Raw genomic sequence first — 27,142 nt, forward strand, 5'->3', positions numbered from 1 at the left:
TTGGACATCTTAATTTATTTTTCCAAAGGAAAATTAGTTCTTACCTGTTAATTTTCTTTCCTGTAGTACCACGGATCAGTCCAGACCGTGGGTTGAGCCTCCTGTCCAGCAGATGGAGACAGACTAAAACTGAAAAGGGTATCCTATATCAGGACAGAGCCTACCCTGCAACCCTTCAGTATAACCATTGTCAAAGCAGATAAGAACTAAGATAAACCCCGAAATATAGATCAAGCAAGTAAACAAGAGGCAACAGATTAACCACCGAAAACAATTATCAATGAGGAATGGACTCTGTAAAATAGTGCTCTTGCATATCCTTGGACATCAATACAGATGCTTCCGGTGTCCTGAATAGAATGATAGGTAATATCCATCTAGAGACCTGTAGGAAAAAACTTCGAGCAGATGGCAGAAAAGAAAGAAACCAGGGAAGGTCATCTGGACTGATCCATGATACTACAGGAAAGAAAATTAACAGGTAAGAACTAATTTTCCTTTCCCTGTACGTACCCGGATCAGTCCAGACCGTGGGATGTACCAAAGCTTCCCTAGACCAGGTGGGACCGAGACAGTCCCGCTCAAAGCACCTGCCGCCCAAAAGAACCGAAGACTGGGGCATGCACATCTAGACGGTAATGCCGAACAAAGGTATGCAGGGATGTCCATGTAGCGGCCCTGCAGATTTCTTGCGGACAGAATGACTGACTCTCCACCCATGAAGTAGCCTGAGAATGCAAAGAGTGAGCCTTCAAGCCCTCAGGAACTGTACAGCTTGGCAAAGATAAGCTGAGGCAATCGCTTCCTTCAACCACCGAGCAATAGTAGTCCTAGAGGCCTGTTTGCCCCTATCTGGACCACTCCAGAGGACAAAAAGATGATCAGAGATTCTAAACTCATTAGTGACTTGCAATAACGGATCAACACACGTTTCACATCAAGCCGACGAAGATCGCCCCCATCGGGACCTGCGATGTCCTCCGCAGAAAAAGCAGGAAGCTCCACAGACTGATTAACATGGAAGGAAGAAACAACCTTCGGCAAAAAGGAAGGAACAATCTTGAGAGAGACTCCCGAATCTGAAAAACGAAGGAAGGGCTCCAGACAGGACAGCGCTTTAATCTCTGAAATCTGACGAGCAGAACTAATAGAAACTAAGAAAACCGCCTTAAGTGTAAGATCCTTTAGAGTAGCCCGTCTGAGAGGTTCGAACGGAGCCCCACAGAGAGCCCGGAGGACTAAATTGAGATTCCAGGATGGACATGTGGGACGGACGGGGGGCCTCAAATGTTTGGCGCCCTTCAAGAACCGAGCAACATCCGAGTGAGACGCCAAGGTATGCCCGTCAACTATACCGAGAAGAGAACCGAGAGCGGACACTTGGACGCACAACGAATTGAAGGAAAGACCCTTGGAGAGGCCTTTCTGAAGAAAGGAAAGAACCATGGCGACCGGCGCCGAACATGCCGAGACACCAGATTCAAAACAGGCATTCTCAAAGACTTTCCAAACGCGAACATAAGCCAAGGAAGTAGATGACTTATGCGCCCGCTCCTTATAGCCTTTACGCCTCAGACATCACCGTTTAAAAGCCAGGCCGCTAGACAAAAGCGATCCGCCTGTTCGAAAAATACGGGACCCTGTCGAAGCAGATGAGGAAGATGGCCGAGTCGAAGAGGGCCATCCAACACCAGGTTGACCAGATCCGCGAACCACGGCCTGCGGGGCCATTCTGGAGCTACCAGGATGACCGGCCCCTCGTGAAGTTCTATTCTTTGGAGCACTTTGCCCACGAGAGGCCATGGAGGAAACACATAGAGAAGGACGTCCGAGGGCCAGGGGAGAACTAGCACGTCCACTCCCTCCGAACAGTGCTCCCTCCAGCGGCTCAAGAACCTGTTGGCTTTGGAATTGTCCAAGGTCGCCATGAGGTCCAGGTGCGGGGGACCCCACCTGCTGATGATCAAGTCCATGGCTTCGTCAGAGAGCTCCCACTCTTCCGGATCTAGATGCTGACTGAGAAAATCGGTTTGTACATTTTCCTTGCCCGCTATGTGGGAGGCCGCCAGGCAATCCAGGTGACGCTCCACCCAGGCAAGAAGCCGACTGGCTTCCAGGGCCACCAGGCGACTCTGAGTGCCCCCCTGCCGGTTGATATAAGCTACCGTAGTGGAGTTGTAGGAGAGGACCCTCACCACCTTGCCTCGGAGCAGGGACAAAAACTCCTGTAGAGCCAGGCGAACCGCCCGGGCTTCCAGCCAATTGATGTGCCAACGGGATTGGACTGGAGACTAGTATCTCTGTGTGGTCTGGGACTGACAGACTGCTCCCAGCTGGAGAGACTGGCATCCGTAGTGACTATGATCCACTGTGGAGTCCGAAGAGGCATTCCCTTCAGAAGATGGGGAAGTGAAAGCCACCACTGTATGTCGGCGATGATAGAGGCCGAAAGTGGGAGAACATTTTGACACTGTTCCGACACCGGCTGCCAGCAGGATAGCAAAGCTCTCTGTAACGGTCGCATATGCACAAAAGCCCAGGGGACTAAGTCGATGGTGGAGGCCATAGTCCTCAGCACCTGGAGGTAGTCCCACACCGTCAGGAGCAGAAGTGAGATAAGGTTGCGTACCTGGCCGATGAGCTTGATCGCCCGCAAACGGGGCAGAAACACTTAGCCGACCCGAGTATCGAACCAGGCCCCCAGAAATTCCAACACCTGAGAAGGTTGGAGATGGCTTTTGGGGAAGTTGACTATCCACCCAAGAGAGGTAAGAAGAGCTAGAACCCGGTCGACCACCTGCCTGCAAAGATCCTCCGATTTGGCCCTCACGAGCCAATCGTCCAGATAAGGATGGACCAAGACTCCTTCGCGATGGAGAGCCGCCACCACCACCACCATGACCTCGGTGAAGGTGCGAGGCGCATTTGCGAGACCGAAGGGAAGCGCCTGGAACTGAAAATGCTGGCCCAGAATGTGGAAGCGAAGGAACATCTGGTGTTCGGAGCGAATCGGGATGTGTAAGTACGTCTCTGTGAGGTCGAGAGAGGCCAAGTATTCGCCGGGATGAACCGCCGCTATGACCGCCCTCAGGGCCTCCATATGGAAATGAGGTACCTTGAGGGCCCGGTTGACCCTCTTGAGGTCCAAGATCGGGCAGAAGGAATCTTCCTTCTTTGGCACTATGAAGTAGAAGGAATACTGCCCTGCGCCAAGCTCTTCCTCTGGGACCGGAACAATGGCTCCCAGTCGCTGAAGCCTGGTAAGGGTTTGGGCTACCGCATCCCGCTTGAGACATCTGCAAGGAGAGACTACATAAAGGTCCGGCAGATCTCGAGAAAATTCTAAAGCGTAACCGTCGCGGATAATCTCGAGAACCCACTGGTCCGACGTGATCTTGACCCATTCCTCGAAGAATCAGGAGAGGCGACCCCCTAGATTGGGAACGGAGGAATGGGTCGACTGAATCTCATTGGGAAGCGGGCTTCGGGGTGGTACGCTGAGAAACCCCCTCGCGGAAAGGCCGGTGACCTCAAAAGGGCTGAGACCAAGACTGAGACCTGGAAGGATAAGCCCGAGAAGAAGCACCCCAACCTCGAGCCATATATCTTCGTTGGCCCCGAAACCGGGAACGGGAAGGCACAAAAGCTCGGTATTGTTTCGGTTGGTCCTCCGGCAGCTTATGCACCTTCTTCTCACCCAAGGAATCCATGAGCTGCTCAAGGTCCTCGCCAAAAAGCAACTTACCTTTGAAAGGCAGAGTGCCCAACCGCGTCTTTGACTACAGGTCCTCCGACCAATTGCGTAACCAGAAGAGCCTTCTGGCAGAAACTGCCGAGGCCATTGCTTTCGCCTGGACATGGAGAAGATTGTACAGAGCGTCTCCTCCATAGGCAATAACGTCTTCCAACCTTTCAGCCTGCTCCGCCTCAGCAAACGGGAGGTCTTGGGTACCGAGTAACTGTTGAACCCACCTAAGGCCTGCCCACTGAATGAGACTCCTGCAAATAGTCGCCCGAATCCCCAAGGCCAGCACCTCGAAGATACGCTTAAGGTGGAATTCGAGCTTGCGATCCTGTACATCCTTTAAAGCCGTAGCACCCACTACCGGAATAGTGGTGTGCTTAGTCACCACGGAGACTGACAAATCCACCGTGGGAATTTTCAGCATTTCCAGGCAGTCCTCCGGGAGAGGGTAAAGTTTGTCCATGGCCCTCCCGACGCGGAGCCCCGCTTTGGGAGCTTCCTATTCCCGGTGGAGTAGCAATTTGTGCATAGGGTGAAAAGGAAAAGCAGAAGCCGGAGCCCTGAGTCCTGCCAGGACCAGGTCCATGTGCTTGGGCAGGGCAGCAGTAAGAGTATCCGCTGGGGGACCCTCAATCCCTAACTCCTGAAGGACAAAAGGGATGATGGGTTCCAACTCCTCTTTCTGAAACAAACTGAGAACTCTGGGATCATCCCCCTCCAAAGGAGGGAGCGTCTCCGCCAAATCCAAATTCGGATCCGGATCAGGGGTCCCCAAAGGCGCCAGAGGGTCTGGAAAAGAAGGAGCCCCCAGGACCACCCGCACCAACCCCTGCGCGTCCGGAGCAGCAGGCGGGAGCGGAAGGTCCAACCGAGGGAGCTTGGCTGGCGGAGGACCTGGTGAGGGATCCTCCTCCTCCTGCAAGCTGGCCAGATAGGATTTGTGCATGAGGAGCACAAATTCTGATGAAAAACGAGGTCTAGACTTGCCCGGGGGGGGGGGGGGAGGAGGGGTCAGGGATCACGTCCTGGGGCCGCACAGGGCTCAAATCGGGGGGAGACCCTAAAAAATTTGCATCTTCCACGGTGAGCAGCTCCGAATCGGGAGCTGCTGAAATTCTGTGTTTAAAAAAGGATTGGATAAGTTCTTGAAGGAGAAATCCATTACCTGCTATTAAGTTCACTTAGAGAATAGCCACTGTCATTAGCAATGGTAACATGGAATAGACTTAGTTTTTGGGTACTTGCCAGGTTCTTATGGCCTGGATTGGCCACTGTTGGAAACAGGCTGCTGGGTTTGATGGACCCTTGATCTGACCCAGTATGGCATTTTCTTATGTTCCCAAGATGGCCACCGTTCCCACGGTTTGCCGACCCAGGAACAGCCTGGCCACGCGCTGAGAGGAACGACCCCAGGCTGGATTAGAGCGCACTGCCTGGGAGGGGCCTTCCCCACCCGGTACGCACGATGAAAGAGCCCCTCACACGGAAAACGCGTCAAGGGCTCCCCACAAGCCAGGCAGCACTGCGATCGTGGCATTCTCACTGAAGAGGAGCCGCGATCAAATCAGCTGAGAGAGAACCCTTGCTGCCGGGAGGAGCGGAGGCAGATGACTGAACCCTGCATGCTCCTCCACTAACACCAGGCTGCCGGAGAAAGAAAATTACTCTGTCCCCAAAGGGAAAATAAAAAAACAGGCTTGTGAAAGAAAATGTATCTCCTTTTTTTTTTTTTGTAAGCTGAATGCAGGCAATGATACCTGCACTAACAGGGGAGGAACTCTCCTGAACGAAAAAAAGGCAGCCCGGTGAGGGGGAAGTGACTGGACCACTAGTTTCACCCCCACTAGGAGCACCAGGAATAGGGGCTTAGGCTATGCGAACACAAGGGGCCAAGCCCCCCTAAGCCCCTCAAGAGCATGGAGACAGTGCTGTCTCCAGAAAACACAACAAAGCCAATTCCCTTCTTTTATTTTTTTTTTCAGAAACAGAATAAAAATACTTGCTTGATCCACTAAGGGAAGTACCCAAACTGGGAAAGAGCTACTAGCCCAGATCAGGGAACTGCAGGGTGAGCTGATCCATCTAGGTGTCATAGTGGATAACACATTGAAATCGTCGGTTCAGTGTGCTGCGGCAGTCAAAAAAGCAAACAGAATGTTGGGAATTATTAGAAAAGGAATGATGAATAAAACGGAAAATGTCATAATGCCTCTGTATCACTCCATGGTGAGACCGCACCTTGAATACTGTGTACAATTCTGGTCGCCGCATCTCAAAAAAGATATAATTGCGATGGAGAAGGTACAGAGAAGGGCTACCAAAATGATAAGGGGAATGGAACAACTCCCCTATGAGGAAAGACTAAAGAGGTTAGGACTTTTCAGCTTGGAGAAGAGACGACTGAGGGGGGATATGATAGAGGTGTTTAAAATCATGAGAGGTCTAGAACGGGTAGATGTGAATCGGTTATTTACTCTTTCGGATAGTAGAAGGACTAGGGGACACTCCATGAAGTTAGCATGGGGCACATTTAAAACTAATCGGAGAAAGTTCTTTTTTACTCAACGCACAATTAAACTCTGGAATTTGTTGCCAGAGAATGTGGTTCGTGCAGTTAGTATAGCTGTGTTTAAAAAAGGATTGGATAAGTTCTTGGAGGAGAAGTCCATTACCTGCTATTAAGTTCACTTAGAGAATAGCCACTGCCATTAGCAATGGTTACATGGAATAGACTTAGTTTTTGGGTACTTGCCAGGTTCTTATGGCCTGGATTGGCCACTGTTGGAAACAGGATGCTGGGCTTGATGGACCCTTGGTCTGACCCAGTATGGCATTTTCTTATGTTCTTATCTGGAGACAGACAAATACTGAAGGGTTGCAGGGTAGGCTCTGTCCTGATATAGGATACCCTTTTCAGTTTTAGTCTGTCTCCATCTGCTGGACAGGAGGCTCAACCCACGGTCTAGACTGATCCAGGTACGTACAGGGAATGGCAGCTTTAAGACTAAACTTTTTAAAAAGCCTACTAATAAGAATACGGTCCTTTGATACAGAAGTTTCCATCCACGCTCTTTGAGGGATAATATCAGGACAGTTCTTCCATTTATGGAGGGTTTGCGCTACTCGTGAGGAGTTCCTTACCCAGGCAAGTTCTATGTTTATTAACTTTTTATCTTGCGGATATAAGAACACAGAAACATAAGAAGTTGCCATACTGGGTCAGACCAAGGATCCATCAAGCCCAGCATCCTGTTTCCAACAATGGCCAATCCAGGCTACAAATACCTGGCAAGTACCCAAACATTAAATAGATCCCATGCTACTAATGCCAGTAATAGCAGTGGCTATTTCCTAAGTCAACTTAATTAATAGCAGTTCATGAATTTCTCCTACAAGAACTTATCCAAACCTTTTTTAAAACCGAGCTGCAATAACTACACCACATCCTCTGGCAACAAATTCCACATCCTCTGGCAACAAATTCCAGAGCTTAATTGTGCATTGAATGAAAAACAATTTTCTCTGATTTATTTTAAAGGTGCTACTTGCTATCCATACTGATTTCTCAAACGGGGTTCAAGTGTACTCTATACACTAATCGACATTTACTTTTTTTGAAACCCCCTCCTGATGATTCAAAATTTTTAACCTGTGCGCTTCTATTTTTTCTGCCTCCTGTCAAATCTGTAATATCATCTGACACCACTGGTCTTTGTTACAGCCCATTTCAGTGTTTCAGAAAAGTCTCCATTTTGCTTTTCATTGAAGACGCAATTTGCATGACATGTTGGTGTCCTCTGAATACCATTAACCTATCTCTTCACCGATTTTACACTCTGGACACATGGGACAAATGTAAATCATGTCCTTTCTCCTTAACTGTTTCCAATTTGCACTCCCTTCCCTACATAAAACTTTTCAGCTAAGGTTTTCTTCAGATTGTCTCTTTACAGGTGTTATATGATCCACTGCCCCTGCTCCTTGCTTTACATTGGTAAGACTACTCATATGGTCTGCACTTGGATCTATGAACACTTATCCTGCTTACTTTATTCACAAGAAAATGCTCCTCTTGTTGAACTTTGACTTGAGGTATGTCATGCACCATACCCAGTATGGCAATTTCTTATGTTCTTTTTTTAACTGTGCTATCAATGCTGTTTTGTATGTGTGTACATTTAAATATCTGGAAAGCCTTACCTTTCTGTTTTTTCTTGTTTTGTTTTCTACCGATTTGCTTGCATTAATAATCTATTTAATTTTAATTATACCTTCTTTTTTCAGAAAGTCCTTGCTCTTATGCTTTGTTTGGTTCAAACTCCTGGTGAAAATATATTTCTATCTGCTGATTTTTTCTTATTGCCCTTTGTCTACCTCCATATTTGTAATTTTTTTTAAATTTCATCTTGTAGATTTGGTCCCTCCCGATGCAGTTTTCCAAAACATGGTCCGTGTCAGGGGACTGCCAACGTGTTCTTTAATGTTGATTTGACTACTGCTGGAACTATAATAAACTATTTTTGTGAACAGCAAAAACAGGTGGACATTAAACTTGCTCCCTGACGTTAATTTTCACTCATAGAAAGAAATATCCCACATGAGAGAAAGACTTGACTTGCTAAACAGATAATGAGCATTAATGATTGGTTAGAATCTCTGAAGGGTAGAATGGGCCAAAACAATAGGAAGAGGAGCTGGTCACTAGTGCTGCCTGACGTACCATGAGGGAGTTGCAAGGATTATATTTTTTATTTTTAACAAAAGTCAAAGAGCAGTAGTAATGTGACTGACAGATCTTACAGGGCAGGGGACTCTAGGGTGGAAGAAAGGGAAAAGGAGGATGGTCAAAGAGAAATCAGAAAGGGAGACCTGAAAGAAACAATCAAAAAGGTAACCATGACCATGGAAGAGGTTCCTGCTACTCTCAAGATTTTATAGCTTTTAGAACAAGGAAAAGTGAGAGTGTAGAGGGTAGTAACCTGAAATATGAAACATTTTTCAAGATAATGTCATAGCACTAGAGTGATATTTATCAATCTTGTAAGTCAAAGATTCACACTTGTAAGAGCAAACCCTGCTACTGTGCCTGTGGATTAAGCTATAGGTCTCATAGCCATGACACAATTTAAAGGCAGCAAGAAAGTTCTAATTACCACTTTGATCTACACTGCATCCAGTTCCTGGTTCCCACTTTAGCTTCCACCTCTATCCAGGATATGCCCTTGTAGAGTTTTTCGCGCAGAATATAGAGGAATTCTGGAGTACTCTCTGCCTTCATGTCAGGAGGTAACAGAGAGTCACTTTTGTTTAGAATCATCTCCTCCAGAACCTGAAGCAGCCTCTCCGTCTCCTCCTTGCTCCAGGGACCACGATTTGAAGCTGAGTGAAAACAATTGAAATGTATATGTACACCATACCTCAAGTGCACTGATCAAGCTAAGGGATAGAACACAGTTTCAGAGGAAAATACACATTAAAGAATACTGGATATATATATATATATATATATATATATATATATATATATAAACCAATATTATCCAGTTTGACCAGAGTCATATGGGACATATACAATGGGAAAATAGATAGGGACCAGTGAGACAAAAGCAGATTATATCACAGGAAAGAAGTGTAATGTGCAGACAGTGTCAGATAGGAACTGTGTGAGGGTGAAGAGAGGTTTTTCAGTGCTCAAACTACACATTGCAAAAACTGGTCATACTTAGCAGGGGCCACCTTATAAAACTAGGAAACTGAACAAGAAGGAAAAAAGTTAAAAGGGCAATACCTGCAATGGGAGAGGATTCTGTAAGTAATAAATATTCACATAATCTTGAATAATTTGTTTCTCCATGATTGCATCCATTGGAAATGAACATATTAACATAGTCCTTATCTGATAACGTACTATTTGTCTCACTCAGCTTCCCAGTTGCCCTTGCCCACACTAAGGCTATCTCTCAGCTGACAACTGCACATGCTTGACAGTCTTCACTGATCTAGTTGTGGCAGTCCCCTTTCCTTACCCTTAATCCACCACACGCTGCCCTAACGATACCTCCCAGCTATACAAGCTTGATAATGTGTGGATATCGGTCCTCCTTTTATCCTTAGCTAAGAAATATAGCCAGGCCAGCCTGAAGCTCAAGTTATATCTAAGAACGTATCAAAGTCTTGCTGCCTTGCTCATGTTAGCTGACCTTGCCTACTCTTCTTGGGAACCCAGTGCAGCCATATTGTCACTATGGACATGTTGACTGTTTCTTCCACTTTTTGGCCGTCTGTTCTATGTGAAGGAGTATAAAGATTTCCATCATGACATCTGAAGAAATGACCTACACAGCCTCAAAAGGTTATGAACCACATTTTTTTGGTTGTTCCTTGGCAAGTTATCACAGCTTGCAAATATTGCAATATACAGGCTCAAAGGCTTATGTTTTGTTTTTTCCTCATATTAACAATATGGCTTTAATTGTTTAACCTGGTATCCAAAACAAAATTCACTGGAATGAGGAAGAGAATGCTTCTAAGAAAGGAGATATGCTGGGGAAAAACAAGCAAACAAACCCTTTCTCCCTCAAAAACCTGAAAGCATAGTAATCGTCAAAACTATGACAGTAAATTGAAGATAAGACAATTTTTCAGTGTTCTTGTAAACTGCAGGGAGGTCACAGACAGACTGAATTAAAAGTGTCTATGAATTATAAGATGCTGTCCATGTCAGTGCTCCCATTACACAAGAACAAATACAATCCCAGGTGTTCTGTGGGTGCTGAAGTGCATCAGAGGCCAAATGCATTAATACCAGGCATTAACACATAAGGGCCACTATCAGAAACTGTTAGATCAGATACCTCTCTAAAGGAAGGCACTGCTTACCAGCTGTAGAAAGGCCTTCTTGTTAGTAGTCTGGGTCCTTCCTTGGTGTCACTGTGTCATACCATATTGGTGCTTACCATTCTTCATTTGGGAGTACTTCAAGGCAATGGAGTGGCTACTGCGGAGCATCAGCTCGCCAATCATCTTCCAGTTGTTTCCACGTGTAGCTTGATGTTCTTTTAATGTTCGCTCTTCTTCCTTCGTGTACCTAGTGATGACAAAAAATTCTATATTAGGCATGATGCAGCTAGAAGGCTAAAAATATTAACAGAAGGCTTCTAATTTTGACACAGTGCAGAAGATGTAGGAAAATTGACCACTATAATTGTTTATTTTAGGTATTTTGTCTCTCTGCATTATACAAATATTAGGGGTGATCACCAGAATGACAGTGCATGCACAACATCACGTACGGACCCAACAACAACTGTGGTAGGGCAGGCCCCAACAGCAGAAAAATGTGAAGATCCCCAGAGACTCGAAACATGGGACTGCTACAACCGTTTTGAAATATACATCTGCATGTCACTAACCTGGCTGGTGGGGAGAGCAGGCACCAAGGGTTACACAAGGATTTGGAAAACAAAACAAACACCAGCCCCGACTCTGCAGCACCTGGGAAATCACTAGCAGGGCAGCCAGCCAGGAGCAGCAGCAGGGAGCCAGCAAGCAAAACAAACTCCAGCCTCATGAAAACTGCAGGTCACATGGTCAAGGTGGTAGAGGGAGAGGAAGGAGAAGGGAGATAGCTGGGGGACAAGCCAGAGAATCTGCAGAAAGGATGCAGAAAAGGTGAGGAAGAAGAGGGATAGTAGGAAGGTTGACAAACGTGGAGAGTAGAATAAGAAGAGAGCCACAAGCATGCAATTCACAAACACACCACAAATATATATCCTGAAACTATTTCTCTACACTCCTCCCCACACCCAAACCCCTACTGCCACTCATACAACCAGAAAGCCACTCACAACATTCATCCTACTGCATACCACTGACAACACCACCACACACTACTCACTCCACCCCTCGCACCACCAATGTCAATATCACACCACTCACAAAGCAGCCACCACCCCTACACAACCACCCACACCACTATAAACCCTGTCATGAAAATATTCCCCTCACATCAGTGTAACACCACCACCACCCAAAGTGCACCTCACACCTCCACAAACCTATTTTTCCCCTTGGTGATTTACCCCACCTTACACCACAAAACCTACCCTCACACATCCCTAACCACAGCCACCTATATCATGTACAATGCTGGAAACTTTGTTACAATACTCACCCCCCACCACATCTACACCTGCAAACCCAGTTGCAATACTCAACCCCCTGCATACCTACTCATTCCTCACAAAACCACACACTGCCCACACCACAAAAATATATCTTCACACGTCTACCAACACACAACCCTCCACAGCCACCCGCATCAACCCCACACACTACTCACCCCTTCCTAGCACCATCACACACCACCCAACATTCACCCTTCACCCAGCTTCACCCTACCACCCACATCATGCAAACCATAAACCCAGTTGCAACACTTTCCCCCACCATGCACTTGACTCACAGCACCAATGCCACCACTATCACCACATAAAACCCACACCACCAATACATACATCCCAGTACTCCCAAATAACCACTCCCTCCACACAAACCCCATCCACAAATCCTCTGTGCCACCACATTCCACTCTCACAGCCTCAAACCAAGGTGAGCAGCACGGCGCAACTTGCACATGCACATTACTGTATATAGCAATGCTCATCTGGAGCAGAGGGACAGGCCAGCATGCCACTGAAGCTGGTGCAGGAAACCTCAGGCAGCACAAGACCAGTGGAATCAGCACGGCAGCAGCAGCAGAAAGACTTCAGAGGTTTTCCAGACCCCACCACTGGAAAAGAGGTGTGGTGGAGATGCAAAGTGCTGGTGGAATATCCTAGGCCTTCCCTCCATCCCCCCCTTTCAGATCCCTCCCCTACATTAGTGCTACCACCAACAACCCCAATCACCCCCTTTCTTACACACACAGGAAAGAAGAGTGGGGGGGTGGAGAAAGTGGAGAGAGTTGTGGGAAATGTGTGCACACAAAATGCATACCCGGTACCGCCTGCCAACCCTCCTCTATTCCCCTTACACACACACACCCTACACCACTTCCCCTACTACCATATTACCACCCCTACGTACACAGGGAGGAGGAAGGAGGAGCTGGAGAGTGCAGGAATGAGTGCACGCTCATTCAAACAATTCCTGACAGTATGGGAATCTATATTCTGAACTTCCTCAATTTATATATTCACATTTTTTTCCAAAACCATTAAAGATGGCAGAGTATAAAAGAAACAATGTTCCTATTTAATGAAAATAAAAAAACATTCCCTCTTCTGTTTTTCCAAGCAGCATTTCATGTGATTACTCAAAATTGATGAATTTGGGAGCCATCACTTGTCTTACCTTCCTTTGTAATTGTAGATGTTAAACATCTTCGCTGCCCGCATGTATACCAGCTTGCAAGTCCGCGGAATCCCCTTTGCTTAAAACATGATGCAGAAAACACAGGCGTCAATCACAAAATGCCTGGTAGGCTGCAAAGTATCCCCCGTGTACATGACAAAAACCATCAGAAAGAGCTCTGTGCACCTTGTGCTCCCTGCACATAGATCTCAGAGTACCTCAGAGAAACTCAAAATGGAGGGGAAGCAGAAAACAGAAAGGATGACAATGCAGGATCTGAGGGAGTAATTCCTTCATTCTCTTTTCATCTAATTGAAAACACACTGACAGCTCCCACTAAAGTGTGCTAATATTTACAGGGCTTCAGGACCATTCAGCTTCACTTTCTGGCCTTCGCATCTGGAGAAAAGCTTTACAATGGGGGCCACAAACACTACTCAATCTCTTACTCTGAAAGGTAGAATAACCAATGGCCAAAATTCTCAATTTTCTCATCCTCAAATACCATCTAAAACCAAATTAAATGAATCTTGTCTTATGGAAGGGGACAGTAGCAGAATGCGTAATTTTTCCTGCTGAAAGGGCGTAAAAGGAAGGAAACCCTAAAACATCTCTGTTGTTCTCTTCTACAATATGATATCACTACTCAAGAAATAGAAAAGCACTGGGCTCATCAGAGATTGTTCTTGTCTCTATCATTTCCAAATGGATAGGGGTGGAGGACCAGTCAGTTCTCAATGCACCACTTTGCTGCTCAGGTAAGATCCAGAACGGTGCCTGCACTATCTCTGTATGAAAACAGTTACATGGCAGCATTTATGTGTAAGTTATCACTGCTGTGTGCACCTACATTGTGAAAGTCACTCTAGAAATCAGGTACATAACACTAAATCAAAAAGAAACCTAAAAATGTAAGAAAAAAATAGAAACAAAAAAATTTAAGTTTTTTTACTTATTGCTTAAGAGCGGACTATTTAAATCATATGTGTATCCAGTGACCATCATAAACCACTGGGTCGACCTCGTAAACCTCATCCGTCGGCCCAAAAAAACTTTTCTGTGCTTAAAACGAGTTAATCATCAGTCACTTAAAGATATCACTCTTTAAACAGTCATTTCGCTATATTTATATAGAGAACCTCATTCAAAAAAATCCACTTATCTTCTGGCTGAATGATCATTACTTCAATGAATTCTTGGACGGCACTTGCTCAATAACCTTTGCACATAAAGTCTTTAGATGCCCATGATGTCTTCAACGCCCAACACTGCAGCGTTTCAGAGCCGTGCTCCTTCTTCAGGAGTTGTGAACAACTCCTTATTTTCACCAATTCCAGTCAGCCTTTATAATCCTATGTAAAAATACCACAATGTTCTCTTAATAATATTAATATTATATATAAAATGGCGGTATTCACGTAACCAGTATCAGACGCCGAGAAGGTTGCCAAGAGGGCGACATCATAATGACGGTTTAGATCATCATGCATAAAAGATGTGAGCATCTATCTATCCAATAGTTATGCACCTTTTAACGAGCTGGTCTGCTCGAAACAGTTACCATTTTGATATATAATATTATTAAGAGAACATTGTAGTATTTTTAGATAGGATTATAAAGGTTGACTGGAATTGGTGAAAATAAGGAGTTGTTCACAATCCCTGAAGGAGGAGCACAGCTCCGAAATGCTGCAGTGTTGGGCGTTGAAGACATTACTGGCGTCTAAAGACTTTATATGCAAAAGTTATTGAGCAAGTGCCGTCCAAGAACTCAGTGTGATACCTGCATGGGATTCTGATAAGAAACACACAGAAGTGCACCAAATTACTTATATCCAAAACAGTAAGTGTAGGAAAAGCTTTCAAAATTAATGTCTCCTCAGGAAACAGATGAATGTCAGAACAGAAGGAGGTCATAGCTTTATTTTAACTGTCAGCTAAACACCGATTTTGCTAGTACTGCTGTTGATGTCTCTCTTTGTTCTTTAGCTTCTACTGCATAACAATTTCCTGGCTTTTCTTTGGGAGAGAAGAGGTTGTACAACAACCGACAAGTCACATATTACACATTGCACCCACCAATCTTGAGGAAAAAATCATTATGCAATTTAATCTGTTTGATTTTGACACTCTCTTCTGGGTATCGGCTGGGATTGAAAAGTTTGTCTGCAGAATCTATTCCAGTTCGCAATAAGAACTTTTCCACATTTTTCCGTATCCGTTTATTTTCCTCCATGGTGAACCTTCCATGCTTGATAGGGATTCCTGGAAATGGAAAGAAGATCTGTTTAGAAGGATGATATAAAATGTTACTCTGCCAGGACCAAAAAAAGCACTTCTCTTTACTCAGACTGCATATCTTACCAAACATTCACCTCCAGCCCAGCAATCTAGGTAACCTTGTGATGAGATAAGAGCAGCCGGGGCAGAGGCCACTACAGAATAGTATGAGAGATTTACTTGAGCTGACCACAGCATCAGAAAATATAACAAAGCAGTCCTGGCATGGTCACACTATAAGCAGTTTCATATAATGTTGGGAAAAATGGTGCAGACTACTGGATGCACATTATATAAAGCAAGTGATATTATAATGCATCCTTCAGAGGCCCACTGTATTTACAAAGCTCCTGTGTTTTCTGAGAGACAAAGACTTCATACACAGTTGACCTTCAGGTAGGCTTGGGGATTGCCACCTCTTAATGCTCGAAATGTATATGCTCATCTACCTAAAGTAAGAGAGAACCAGAAAAAAAAAAAGACAATCGGGCAGACCGGATGGGCCAATTGGTCTTTATCTGCCATTATTAAGAAATTTCACATATTTCTTGTGATATGTTGTTTTGGTTAACAGAAAATAAACGATAAAACTTTTAAGCAATCATTGTGGCCAGGTCGGAATGCAGGCAATATACCCCATCCATGTGTGTCCATTAAAGCACCAGATATTTCACAATTGAGATAGCATTGCTGTACTTTTTTTTGTACTCTAATAAGGACTACACATCATTTTTGAGTTATATGTTTAATCAGGTAATATAGGTTCACAGAAACCCTGTACATAGCAGGGACTCTGTACCAGTTATTTTGATACAGCATTTTTTTTAAATCAGAAATTCCAGTAGTTTCAATGAGAATTTCAAGATGAGCACCATAATATACTTACTGGTCTCCCTCATTCTGCCTTTCATCCTTACCAAGGCCTACAAATATCCATGGCTTGTCTTCTATTCCAATATCTCCACTATTTCTCTACCTCTCACCTTCTACCTTCTCTGCTTTGGCTCCCAGCGAAATACTTTAGCATTTTTGTCTATGATCCCACCTATCTTTTTGTACTAATTTCTAACTCTGTCCTCAATACTCTCTTGATGCTCTAATCCTACCCTTCTTGCTGCCTCATGAATCAATGAAGCCTCATCCTGGCTGGAAGACTTTTTTACTAGTTGCCCCTATCCTTTAGAATAAGCTCTCACCACAAGTTTAGGACGTACTGCTATTTCCAGTCTCGAAAACTAAACTTAAACCCAGTTCTTCTGTTTAAATTTTTACTAAATACTTCATGTGTCTCTTATATGTATGTTTGTATTGCAGCCAATAAATGCCAATAAAAAAACCTACTAGATGTCCCCATTACAAAAATTGCTAGGCTTAATATAACAAGAAAGAGGGCATTTTCTGTCACTGGCTCTTTACTTTGGAATGCCTTGCCCTATGCTCTACGTCTTTGTGCAGACTTAAAAACTTTTAAAAGCAGCTTAAAGACATTTTTATTTAAGAAGGCCTTTGATACGGAAATCATATTGTATAAGATTGTATAACTCACATAATTTCCACCATCTGAGTGTTTGATCTCACTGAAGGCAGTTACAGCTTTGTTTGCGACCTCACAGAAGGATACATTAGTTAATTATTAATTTATTTTATTGTACTATTTTTTTTCTTTTATTTTTGTAAAGGAAAATTAGTTCTTACCTGCTAATTTTCGTTCCTGTAGTACCACGGATCAGTCCAGACAGTGGGTTGAGCCTCCTGTCCAGCAGAGGGAGACAGAGAAAAACTGAAAAGGTATCCTGTATCAGGACAGTGCTCACCCTGCGTCCCTTCAGTATAATCGATATTAAAGCAGCCAAAATAGCATAGAGAACCAGGATAAGATCAAGCAAGTAAACAACTGTAACTATCAAGATGAAACAAGAAATTCAATCATGTATGAAAAATGCCCTTACACAGCTATTAATATATATATAGCAGATACCTCCGGTGCCTTACAGTTCGGATGAACTTCCAGTGCCTTAAAGCTCAAATAGGAAGTAGAGAATCCCAAAAAGAACCTGTGAAAGAAAAACTCCGAGCGGACGAAGCAATGTAAATGTATTCAGGGCGGGAGTCTGGACTGATCCGTGGTACTAAAGGAACGAAAATTAGCAGGTAAGAACCAATTTTCCTTTCCCTGTACGTACCTGGATCAGTCCAGACAGTGGGATGTACCAAAGCTTCCCTAAACAGGGTGGGACTGAGACAGTCCCGCTCAAAGTACCTGTCTGCCAAAAGAGCCAAAGAATGGCGCCTGAACATCAAGGTGATAATGACGCGCAAAGGTATGTAGGGATTTCCAAATAGCTGCTTTGCAGATTTCTTGCGGCGAGACTGACTGACTCTCTGCCCAAGAGGTAGCCTGAGAACGTAAAGAGTGAGCCTTTAAGCCCTCCAGAACCGACCGGCCCCGACAAATATATGCCGACGCAATTGCCTCTTTTAGCCAGCTTTAGAAGCCTTAAGACCTAAAGACATGGCTGTTCCGCAAAGTCTACATTGACAGTCAAACTTCTCATCATCCTAACACCCAAAGGAACTTCCAACCAAATCCACAAAATAACTTGACTCCAACCAGCTCCAAATAAACCCACCTCACTTATAAATGATTCTCTTCTGGACTATAATTGTTTAATCTATTGTTTAATATGCATCCTGTTATTCCTTTCTTCACAATTGTTAAAAGAAGTACTATTTGAATCTTGTAAACCGTTATGATGGCTTCACCGAATGATGGTATATAAAACTCAACAAATAAATAAATACTTGGCCCGCTCCATAAGACAAAGAGATGATCAGAGACTCAAAAATCATTCGTCACCTGCAAATATTGCATTAGGACCCTCTTCACATCAAGGCGCCGTAGATCCACGCCAGGCGTGTTCTCAATGTCCTCTTGAGAAAAAGCAGAGAGCTCCATTGACTGATTTACATGAAAGGAGGACACAATCTTTGGCAGGGAGGATAGGACTGTTTGGAGGGAAACACCTGAATCAGAAAAGTGAAGGAAAGGCTCCCTACAAGACAGGGCTTGGAGCTCGGACATTCTCCTGGCTGAGGAAATAGAGACCAGAAAGACCGTTTTAAGGGTCAGATCCTTAAGTATGGCTCGCCGAAGGGGTTCGAAGGGCGCCTCACAAAGAACGCGGAGAACCAAGTTAAGGATCCACGACAGACAAGTAGCCCGGGCAGGCGGGTTCAAGTGCATAGCCCCCCTGAGGAACCGAATGACATCCGGATGGGTCGCCAACACGTATCTATCGACCCACCCAAGAAGGGAACAGAGCGCCAAAACCTGTACCCACAAGGAATTGAAAGACAAACCTTTGGCGAGACCATTCTGCAGGAAGGAGAGAACCTGGGACACCGAAGCCTTACGCACCAGAACGACGAACTCAGCGCACATAGTCTCAAACACTCTCCATACCTGAATATAAGCCAGAGAGGTAGAAGTCTTACGGCCCCGCACTGAGAGAGAGAAAGAACCAGGTCTGAGCTCCTGTGGAGCCTGACGTTTTTGAGCCCCACGAGGCTTGCTGTTGCTGCAGACCCTGAAAAAAAGCTGCCCACCCCACCTGGAAGGCACCTCGAGCAAATCCCAGTCCTAGAAAGCCACGCAGCCGATTCCTCACATGCTATACACCAGGATGGCTGCGGCATGGTGGGGGGAAAAAACGGCTCACAAAACACGAAATCAGCCAAAAAACAAGGCATTTCAGGTGGGCAGGGGTCCTGGATTGCAGCTGACCAAACAAGAACATTTTTTTTTTTTTTTTTTTTTACACACACAGTGCTTAGACACACAAGGGTTAAGAGAGGGACTGGACCACCAGTAATCACTTCCTCGGCTGCTTACCTTGCTGGAGCCTGCAATGAAAAGCATGGGTAAGCTGTGTCTCCGATGGTCATTTTTTTTTTCCCCAAAGAAACGAGCAGAGGAATGGGAGCCTCTCTGCTAAAAGACCTGAGGCAGGCGTGAAAAGGGGGCGTGACTGGACCACCAGTATCACCACTTTAAGCCAGGAAAGTGGTCACCGGGAAGAGGGGTCCAGGCTGAGTACTCAAGAGGAAAATCCCCCCTGGGACCCTGTAAGAGCTGTGAGTCAGAGCTGTCTCACATAGACAAGAAGTTTGGTTTCCTTCAAATTCTTTTTTTTTTTTTTACATATAGAAATTAATCAGTACTTGCTTGATCCTGGAAACAATCGGAAGGCGAAAGAAAAAAATCACCACAGTGTGGAAAACAGAGAAAGCTAGGGAACCACAGGTTCAACTGCCTGCCTCTGCTGGGAGACAGAGAAATACTGAAGAGACGCAGGGTGAGCACTGTCCTGATATAGGATACCTTTTCAGTTTTTCTCTGTCTCCCTCTGCTGGACAGGAGGCTCAACCCACTGTCTGGACTGATCCGGGTACATACAAGGAATGTCTGTTTTAACCTGACTGTAGTTGTGTATGTAATATTGTAAACTGCTACAATCAATATATTGGAAAAGATGGCATATAAAAACTTTTAAATAAATAAATAGAAAAATTTCTCTATAACCACTAGGAAGTAACAAGTGTCACATATACACAAACAGTTCTCACTGATCCCATGCACAATACCTCCCCAAGGCTCACCTAGCTTTTTGAACATTCTAAATCTAGGCAAGTCATTCTTGATCATAGACATCACTGTAGAACGACACAAGTTCCTCACATGAGGAATAAACTCTTCCATCTCCTTCAGTGCTGCTTCATGACAGTCATCTTCTGTCACCAATGGTTCAGATATATCTGCAAGATCACTAAAAGCAATTTCTCCACTGCTTCCAGAGGTCATAGACACTTCTAACCTGGTTAAAAAAAAAATGCCATGATTTAATTTTCCAATGTGCCCGATTTCCACATATTGTTTGAAAAAACACACAAAAAAAGATCAGAAGTCTGAGGTCTGATCAGTAAGTAAATGTGTGAGCAAACTCTCATTTAGTTTTGTGGATTCTTCACAGATTGTAATAATATTTTCTGAACCAATGTAAGATTTATCCAAAAATGATGGTGATTTGATTGAGCCTTTGCAATGACACATTCTCTTCTTCAGAAGAGACCTCTCTGTTTCTGATTTCTTTGGAACACCTTGAAGCAACATTTCAACATGACAACAAGCAGTGAATTGGCTGCATTAGTGCACTTCGATACACAAAAATAAAAGTTTAAAAAAAAGCTGCCCTCAATCCCGCAGCTGATTGATGAAATAAAACTATTTTCCAAAGTTTCTGAATTTAAGGTCAACACTGCTAAAACAGCAATCCTATCAGTGGGATATGAAAATGAACGGAAAGAAGGCAGCTGCCTTTTCGGAGTAAAGACACAAACATCAGAATATCTGGGAGTAACTCTCCCAAAAGATATAACATTTATATAATCTGAACTATAAACCTCTGCTACGGAAAGTCAGGACAGAATTAAACAGAAAGAGCATGGTATCTCTAACTTATGTAGGCTACTTAGCGGTCATCAAAAGGACCAGTCTACCAAGGGTAATATATTTATTTTCAATGTTATTTAAAAAATATTTCTTGACCACCTTCCCTACTCTGAAGGGCTGTCCAAAGCAGTTAGAAATAAAATATCAAACGCATAACAATGTTACTAATCAAAATTCCCACTAGCTTCTTTAATAAACGTAAACATATTTATTAATATATCTGGGGAGGGAAAAAACAAGAATAAAATTGCAAAGGCTACAAATGGCTACTGAAAATGGGGGACTTGCCTGCCCAAATTTCAAATTGTCTATAAAGCTGCAATGCTTAAAGCAAACAAAGAGTTTTATGTCCAGCCCCAAGACGCTCAATGGGTGCCAATGGAATATCAACCCTCAGTCACTAAGCCCTTTTCTGGAGCCATAGTTGTTAAGAGATCCACCCCTTTATCAAAACTGTGATTAATAATGAAGACAATACAGAAAAAAGCTCAGTATAATAGGAAATAATTCCCAGAGAGTAAAAGTAATTGTGATAGGGCACTAAGGTCTGTTGTGATATAATGTGAAGATTAATGAACATTTTTAATTTAGTCTGTTTATGATTTCCCACTGGAAGTCTTCTGAAGGTTTGTCTAACCAGTTATTCCTAGCCTTCACATGTGGAGAAGTTTATTGCTCCATTTCTCTAATACAATTTTATTTATTTTAGATAATAATTCTTTATAATCTATTTTTAAATAAACATTTTTCTAGTTCATGGAGAGCCCTCAATATATTTCTTTTGTGTCTGATTTCATAGCAAAGTATCTGTGATAAAACAGAACATTACAATCCATTCAACATAATAGAATTTAGAAAATGGATAAACAAATTGAAGCAAAAGCGGACTGCACCTATTTGATAAAGGCGTATTTCCTGTCACAACATGTTATACATCAACTGCTTAGGTTTACATTGTATGCAATAGCAAGGATTTTTTTCTGTGCAGTTTACAGAATAATAAGCATGAAAATTTAAAGTAGAACCTCTTTTCAGATGTGTTTTGGTTTCCTTATTCAGTGCTGCTTTCTATCACACCATACAATTGTTACATTTTCTTAGAGAAAAGTGACCATGAGGTAGACAGCTGGCTAGGAAAATTAGCCAGGTTATTCAGCAGCATAAATATGCCGTTGAATATTCCCAGATAACTTTTTGATATACTCTACCAACAGAGAAGATCACTAAATTAACAGTATACGAAAATAATTAGTGGCTTTCCTCAAGTCTCTCTGGTTAATATCAATTTATAGTGCTTCGCTTTCAGGAACTTGTCAAAACATTTTTTAAACCCAGCTACACTAACTGCCTTTCAGTGTATGTACCCAGATCAGTCCAGACTCCTGGATTTTGCCTCCCATCCAGCAGATGAACACAGAGAAAGTTTTACTGACACCGTAACTTAACCTGGTGAGCCACCTGCAGTCGGTCAGTATTTCTCAGTCTCCAGCAGATAGAAGTTGGTGTAAATTCTGCAGTCTGAAGGGAATTAAAAAAAAGAAAAAAGAGAAATGAGGTGTTAGAGTTGATTGCTTCTTAGTCCTCCCTGAAGGTTGGTAGGACCTGGTGGGGCCATCCTTTCAGGTGGAGGAGCTCACATGCAGGAGGGGTTGGAAACCCCTGAGTCTGCCCGGATCCTTTACCCACTGCGGGGGGAGATATCTGGTGGGGCCAGTTCCCTCTCTCTCCTACCTCAGGTGGACAGCCGGAGCCTGAAGAAGCAAGTATAAAGTTTGAAAAAAAAAAGATCCTCTCTTTGTTTGCCGGTCGGGTGATTTTGCTTCTCGGCGTTCCGCGGGTCGTCGTCTGTGCTGCAGATCGGCTGCTAGTGGCACGGTCAGGTCTGGGGGATCATTTGTTAAAAAAAAAAAAACGAAAACAGGCAGGAGAAAGGTCCCCGAGGTTTTCTGCCGCAATGCCTCATGGCGGGCAGTGCACAGCGTGTGGGGACACGCGTGTGCCTCTCCCATGCCAGCATTTGCTCCCGCTGCATCTCTGGAGGGGAAGGCAGCTCAGGGAGTGTGCGGGGGCCCGCGAGCAGGCAGCAATCCTCCGCCGTTAGCATGGGAAGAACAGAGCAGCCCAACACTGCCTTTCCGGTTTCTTGAGAATGGCGGTCATTTTGTCTTCCTTGGCTGCTGCGACTGACAGGGCTTGCAGGGATGCTGCCCTGCCCCCACTCTGTTGCCAGCTGATTGAAGGCCTCCAGAGCCCCGGAGGCCCCAGGATTTTCTGCTGGGAGATGAGGAGGAGGCCCTCCTAGAGCAGGGTCCTGAGAAATCAGGGGCGTTTTCCACAGATTTTGTTTTGATAATGCATAAAGCTTTTTTGGCAGAAAGGGTAGCTGGATGTCATCATCTGAAGCCACTGGACCTGCATGAGTCAGCAATGGCCAAGACACCATATTCATCTCGTTCTGGTGGAGCAACCAGAGTTAGGAGATTTCTGGCTCGTCAGTTGCCCCAGGGGAAGGCTGGTGATAGCTCAGAGAGTGAGGACTCCCCGGTGGCGGATGTGTCTGGGCTAGATCCTCATTTGGATGGCACGGACCCGGATAAGGCACAGGATCAAGCTCCTTTGGTGGAAGGGGATGATCCAAACGTGGTCCACCTCTTTCGCCGGGAGGAACTGTGGCAATTAATACCCAACTAGGTATTAAAGATGCCCAAGCAGATTCGGACCATGAGAGAATGGATGCAGTCATTCGGGACCTGAGGAAGCAGACCAAAACGTTTACTTTCACAAGATTAAATAATTTCTTTGCTTCAGTGTTTACTGAAGAGGATGTTGGGGAGGTAGCCGTTCTGGAGAACGATTCAGATGGACTGAACCAAATCACGGTAAACCTAGAAGATGTGGTAGGCCTGACTGACAAACTGAAGAGTAGTAAATCAGCTGGACCAGACGGAACTCAAAAATGAAATTTCAGATCTATTAAAATCATCCATTGTACCTGAAGACTGGAGGGTGGCTAATGTAACCCCAATATTTAAAAAGGGCTCCAGGGGCGATCCGGGAAACTACAAACCAGTTAGCCTGACTTCAGTGCCAGGAAAAATAGTGGAAAGGGTTCTAAAGATCAAAATCACAGAACATATAGAAAGACATGGTTTAATGGAACAAAGTCAGCATGGCTTTACCCAAGGCAAGTCTTGCCTCACAAATCTGCTTCACTTTTTTGAAGGGGTTAGTAAACATGTAGATAAAGGTGAACCGGTAGATGCAGTGTATTGGATTTTTAGAAGGCATTTGATAAAGTTTCTCATCAGAGGCTTCTAGGAAAAGTAAAAAGTCATGGTATAGGTGGAGATGTCCTTCATGGATTACAAACTGGTTAAAAGACAGGAAACAGAGAGTAGGATTAAATGGACAATTTTCTCAGTGACTGAGGGTAGGCAGTGGAGTGCCTCAGGGATCTGTACTGGGACTGGTGCTTTTCAATATATTTATAAATTATCTGGAAAGGAATACGATGAGTGAGGTAATCAAATTTGCAGATGATACTAAATTATTCAGAGTAGTTAAATCACAAGTGGATTGTGATAAATTGCAGGAGGACCTTGTGAGACTGGAAAATTGGGCATCCAAATGGCAGATGAAATTTAATGTGGATAAGTGCAAGGTGATGCACATAGGGAAAAATAACCCATTCTATAGTTACATAATGTTAGGTTCCATATTAGGAACAACCACCCAGGAAAGAGATCTAGGCATCATAGTGGATAATACATTGAAATCATCGGCTCAGTGTGCTGCAGCAGTCAAAAAGACAAACAGAATGTTAGGCATTATTAGGAAGGGAATGGCGAATAAAACGGAAAATGTCATAATGCCTCTGTATCGCTCCATGGTGAGACCAAACCTTGAATACCGTGTACACTTCTGGTCGCCGCATCTCAAAAAAGATATAGTTGCGATGGAGAAGGTGCAAATAAGGGCGACCAAAATGATAAAGGGGATGGAACAGCTCCCCTATGAGGAAAGACTAAAGAGGTTAGGGCTGTTCAGCTTGGAGAAGAGATGGCAGAGGGGGGATATGATAGAGGTGTTTAAAATCATGAGAGGTCTAGAACGGGAAAATGTGAATCGGTTATTTACTCTTTCCGATGATAGAAGGACTAGGGGGCACTCCATGAAGTTAGCAAGTAGCACATTTGAAACTAATCGGAGAAAGTTCTTTTTCACTCAACGCACAATTAAACTCTGGAATTTGTTGCCATGGGATGTGGTTAGTGCAGTTAGTGTAGCTGGGTTTAAAAAAGGTTTGGATAAGTTCTTGGAGGAGAAGTCCATTACCTGCTATTAATCAAGTTGACTTAAAAAATAGGCACTGCTATTACTAGCATCAGTATCATGGGATAGACTTCGTTTTTGGGTACTTGCAAGATACTTATAGCTTGGACTGGCCACTGTTGGAAACAGGATGCTGGGCTTGATGGACCTTGGTCTGACCTAGTATGGCATGTTCTTTTGTTCTTAAGTCGGTGAAGGAATTAGTACTTCAGGAGTGGGAGACTCCAGATACAGGCTTGAAGGTTGGCAGAGCCATGGAGAAGTTGTATCCTTTGCCTGAAGACATGTTGGATCTTTTACGGATGTGAAGGTGGATGCTTCGGTGTCGGCCGTGACAAAGAAAACGATTCCGGTAGCCGGTTTGGCCGCACTTAAGGATAAGCAGGATAGGAAGTTGGAGGTGCATCTCAAGAAGATCTTTGAGGTGTCAATGTTGGGCATTCGCACTACTATGTGTAGCAGTTTTATGCTCCGGGCCGGATTGCGCTGGGTGCAGCAATTGCAGTCTGACAAGTCGTTATCTCCAGAGGACGTGCAGCAGGCCGAACAACTAGAGTCCGTTGTGGCCTACAGGGGGGGGGGGGGGGGGGGGGGATGCCTTGTATGATCTTATACGCACTTCCTGTCGTTCGATGATGTCTGCGGTTTCCACCAGAAGGCTTCTGTTGTTAAGGAACTGGTCTGCGGATGTTTGGTCTAAGTTTTAGCTGGTATCACTTCCGTTTAAGGGGAAGTTGGTGAAGCTTCTCAGAGAGACTAAAGGGTACAAGCTGGCAGAGGCCAAGCCAAAGCTTGGCAGAAGCTTTTCTTCGACATGGTCTTGTTTCAGGCCAAGCTGGCGTTCCCGTCAGTCTTGACCTTTGAGTAGAGGTCAGAGAAAGGAACCGGGAGGCAGCAAGCCTGGATCCAGTCCTTTCGAGGCTGGAGACCGGTCAGAAATGGCTCCTGTCAGGGAGCCCCTGGTGTCGAGTTCTCCCAATGAAGCGAGGCTGGTCCGCTCCTCAGTTCTACGTTTCAGGGGTCGGTTAACATCTTTTCTCGTGGAGTGGACCAAGATGACATCGGATCAATGGATCCTAAGTGTGATAGAACATGGTTAAACTTTAAAATTTGCTTCGCCGATAAAAGATTTATTCATGAGGTCCCCTTGAATTTACGAGCAGAAAAAGCGAGTGACTCGGTAAACTGTCAATCGCCTATGTCTGTTGGGGGCCACAGTACCAGTGCCAGTCGAGGAAAGAAGATTAGGAAGGTATTCCATTTATTTTGTGGTCTCAAAGGACGGCACCTTTTGTCCAATTCTGGATTTAAAGAAGGTGAATCTGGCACTTAAGGTACCTCGTTTTCGGATGGAAACACTGAGGTCGGTGATTGCTGCAATGCGCAAGGGGGAGTTTATGGCTTCTCTAGATTTGACTGAGACCTATCTCCACATTCCAATTTGTCCGGACCATCAAAGATTTCTCAGGTTTATGATCCTCAGAAATCATGTTCAGTTTTGCGCCCTGCTGTTCAGATTGGCAACAGCATTGAGAACTTTTACAAAGGTGATGGTGGTGGTAGCTGCAGCTCTTCACTAGGAGGGTGTCCTGGTCCACCCGTGTTTGGAAGACTGGTTGATTTGAGCAAAGTCAGGGGATCTTTGTCATCGGTCAGTGATAGTAGTACTGCAGCGCTTACAGGCCCTTGGCTGGATTGAGGATTTCCCCAAGAGCCAGCTAGTGCCATCTCAAGCTCTCGAGTTCCTGGGGGCACGCTTCGATACCAGGCTTGGAAGAGTTTCTCTCACCAAGGAGCAGATTGTCAAGATCCAGGCACAGATTGGCAGATTGCTAAACAATATGGTTCCCAAGGTCTGGGATTATCTGCAGGTTTTTGGGTCTATGGCTTCCACTTTGGAATTGGTTCCTTGGGCCTTCGCT

The 27,142-nt window shown here is 44.6% G+C and overlaps 2 protein-coding genes across 7 annotated transcripts in view; one reads left to right on the forward strand and one right to left on the reverse strand.

Moving 5' to 3' along the window:
* Positions 1-27,142, forward strand: part of CFAP77 (cilia and flagella associated protein 77) — a 574,339-nt gene that overhangs the window by 78,977 nt on the left and 468,220 nt on the right. The gene's annotated exons all lie outside the window — the stretch shown is intronic.
* The window catches only part of TTF1 (transcription termination factor 1), a 105,148-nt gene that overhangs the window by 51,349 nt on the left and 26,657 nt on the right, over positions 1-27,142 (reverse strand). For all 4 annotated transcript variants that reach the window (XM_029613687.1, XM_029613688.1, XM_029613685.1 and 1 more), the window contains exons 3-7: positions 20,039-20,253; positions 15,179-15,364; positions 13,100-13,178; positions 10,702-10,832; positions 8,899-9,124 (exon numbers count right to left, since the gene is read on the reverse strand). In XM_029613687.1, coding sequence (XP_029469547.1) covers positions 8,899-9,124; positions 10,702-10,832; positions 13,100-13,178; positions 15,179-15,364; positions 20,039-20,253 — 837 coding nt within the window. The remainder of the gene's footprint in view (positions 1-8,898; positions 9,125-10,701; positions 10,833-13,099; positions 13,179-15,178; positions 15,365-20,038; positions 20,254-27,142) is intronic.

Source organism: Rhinatrema bivittatum, chromosome 8 (assembly GCF_901001135.1).
Source record: "Rhinatrema bivittatum chromosome 8, aRhiBiv1.1, whole genome shotgun sequence".
Taxonomy (NCBI): Eukaryota; Metazoa; Chordata; class Amphibia; order Gymnophiona; family Rhinatrematidae; genus Rhinatrema; species Rhinatrema bivittatum.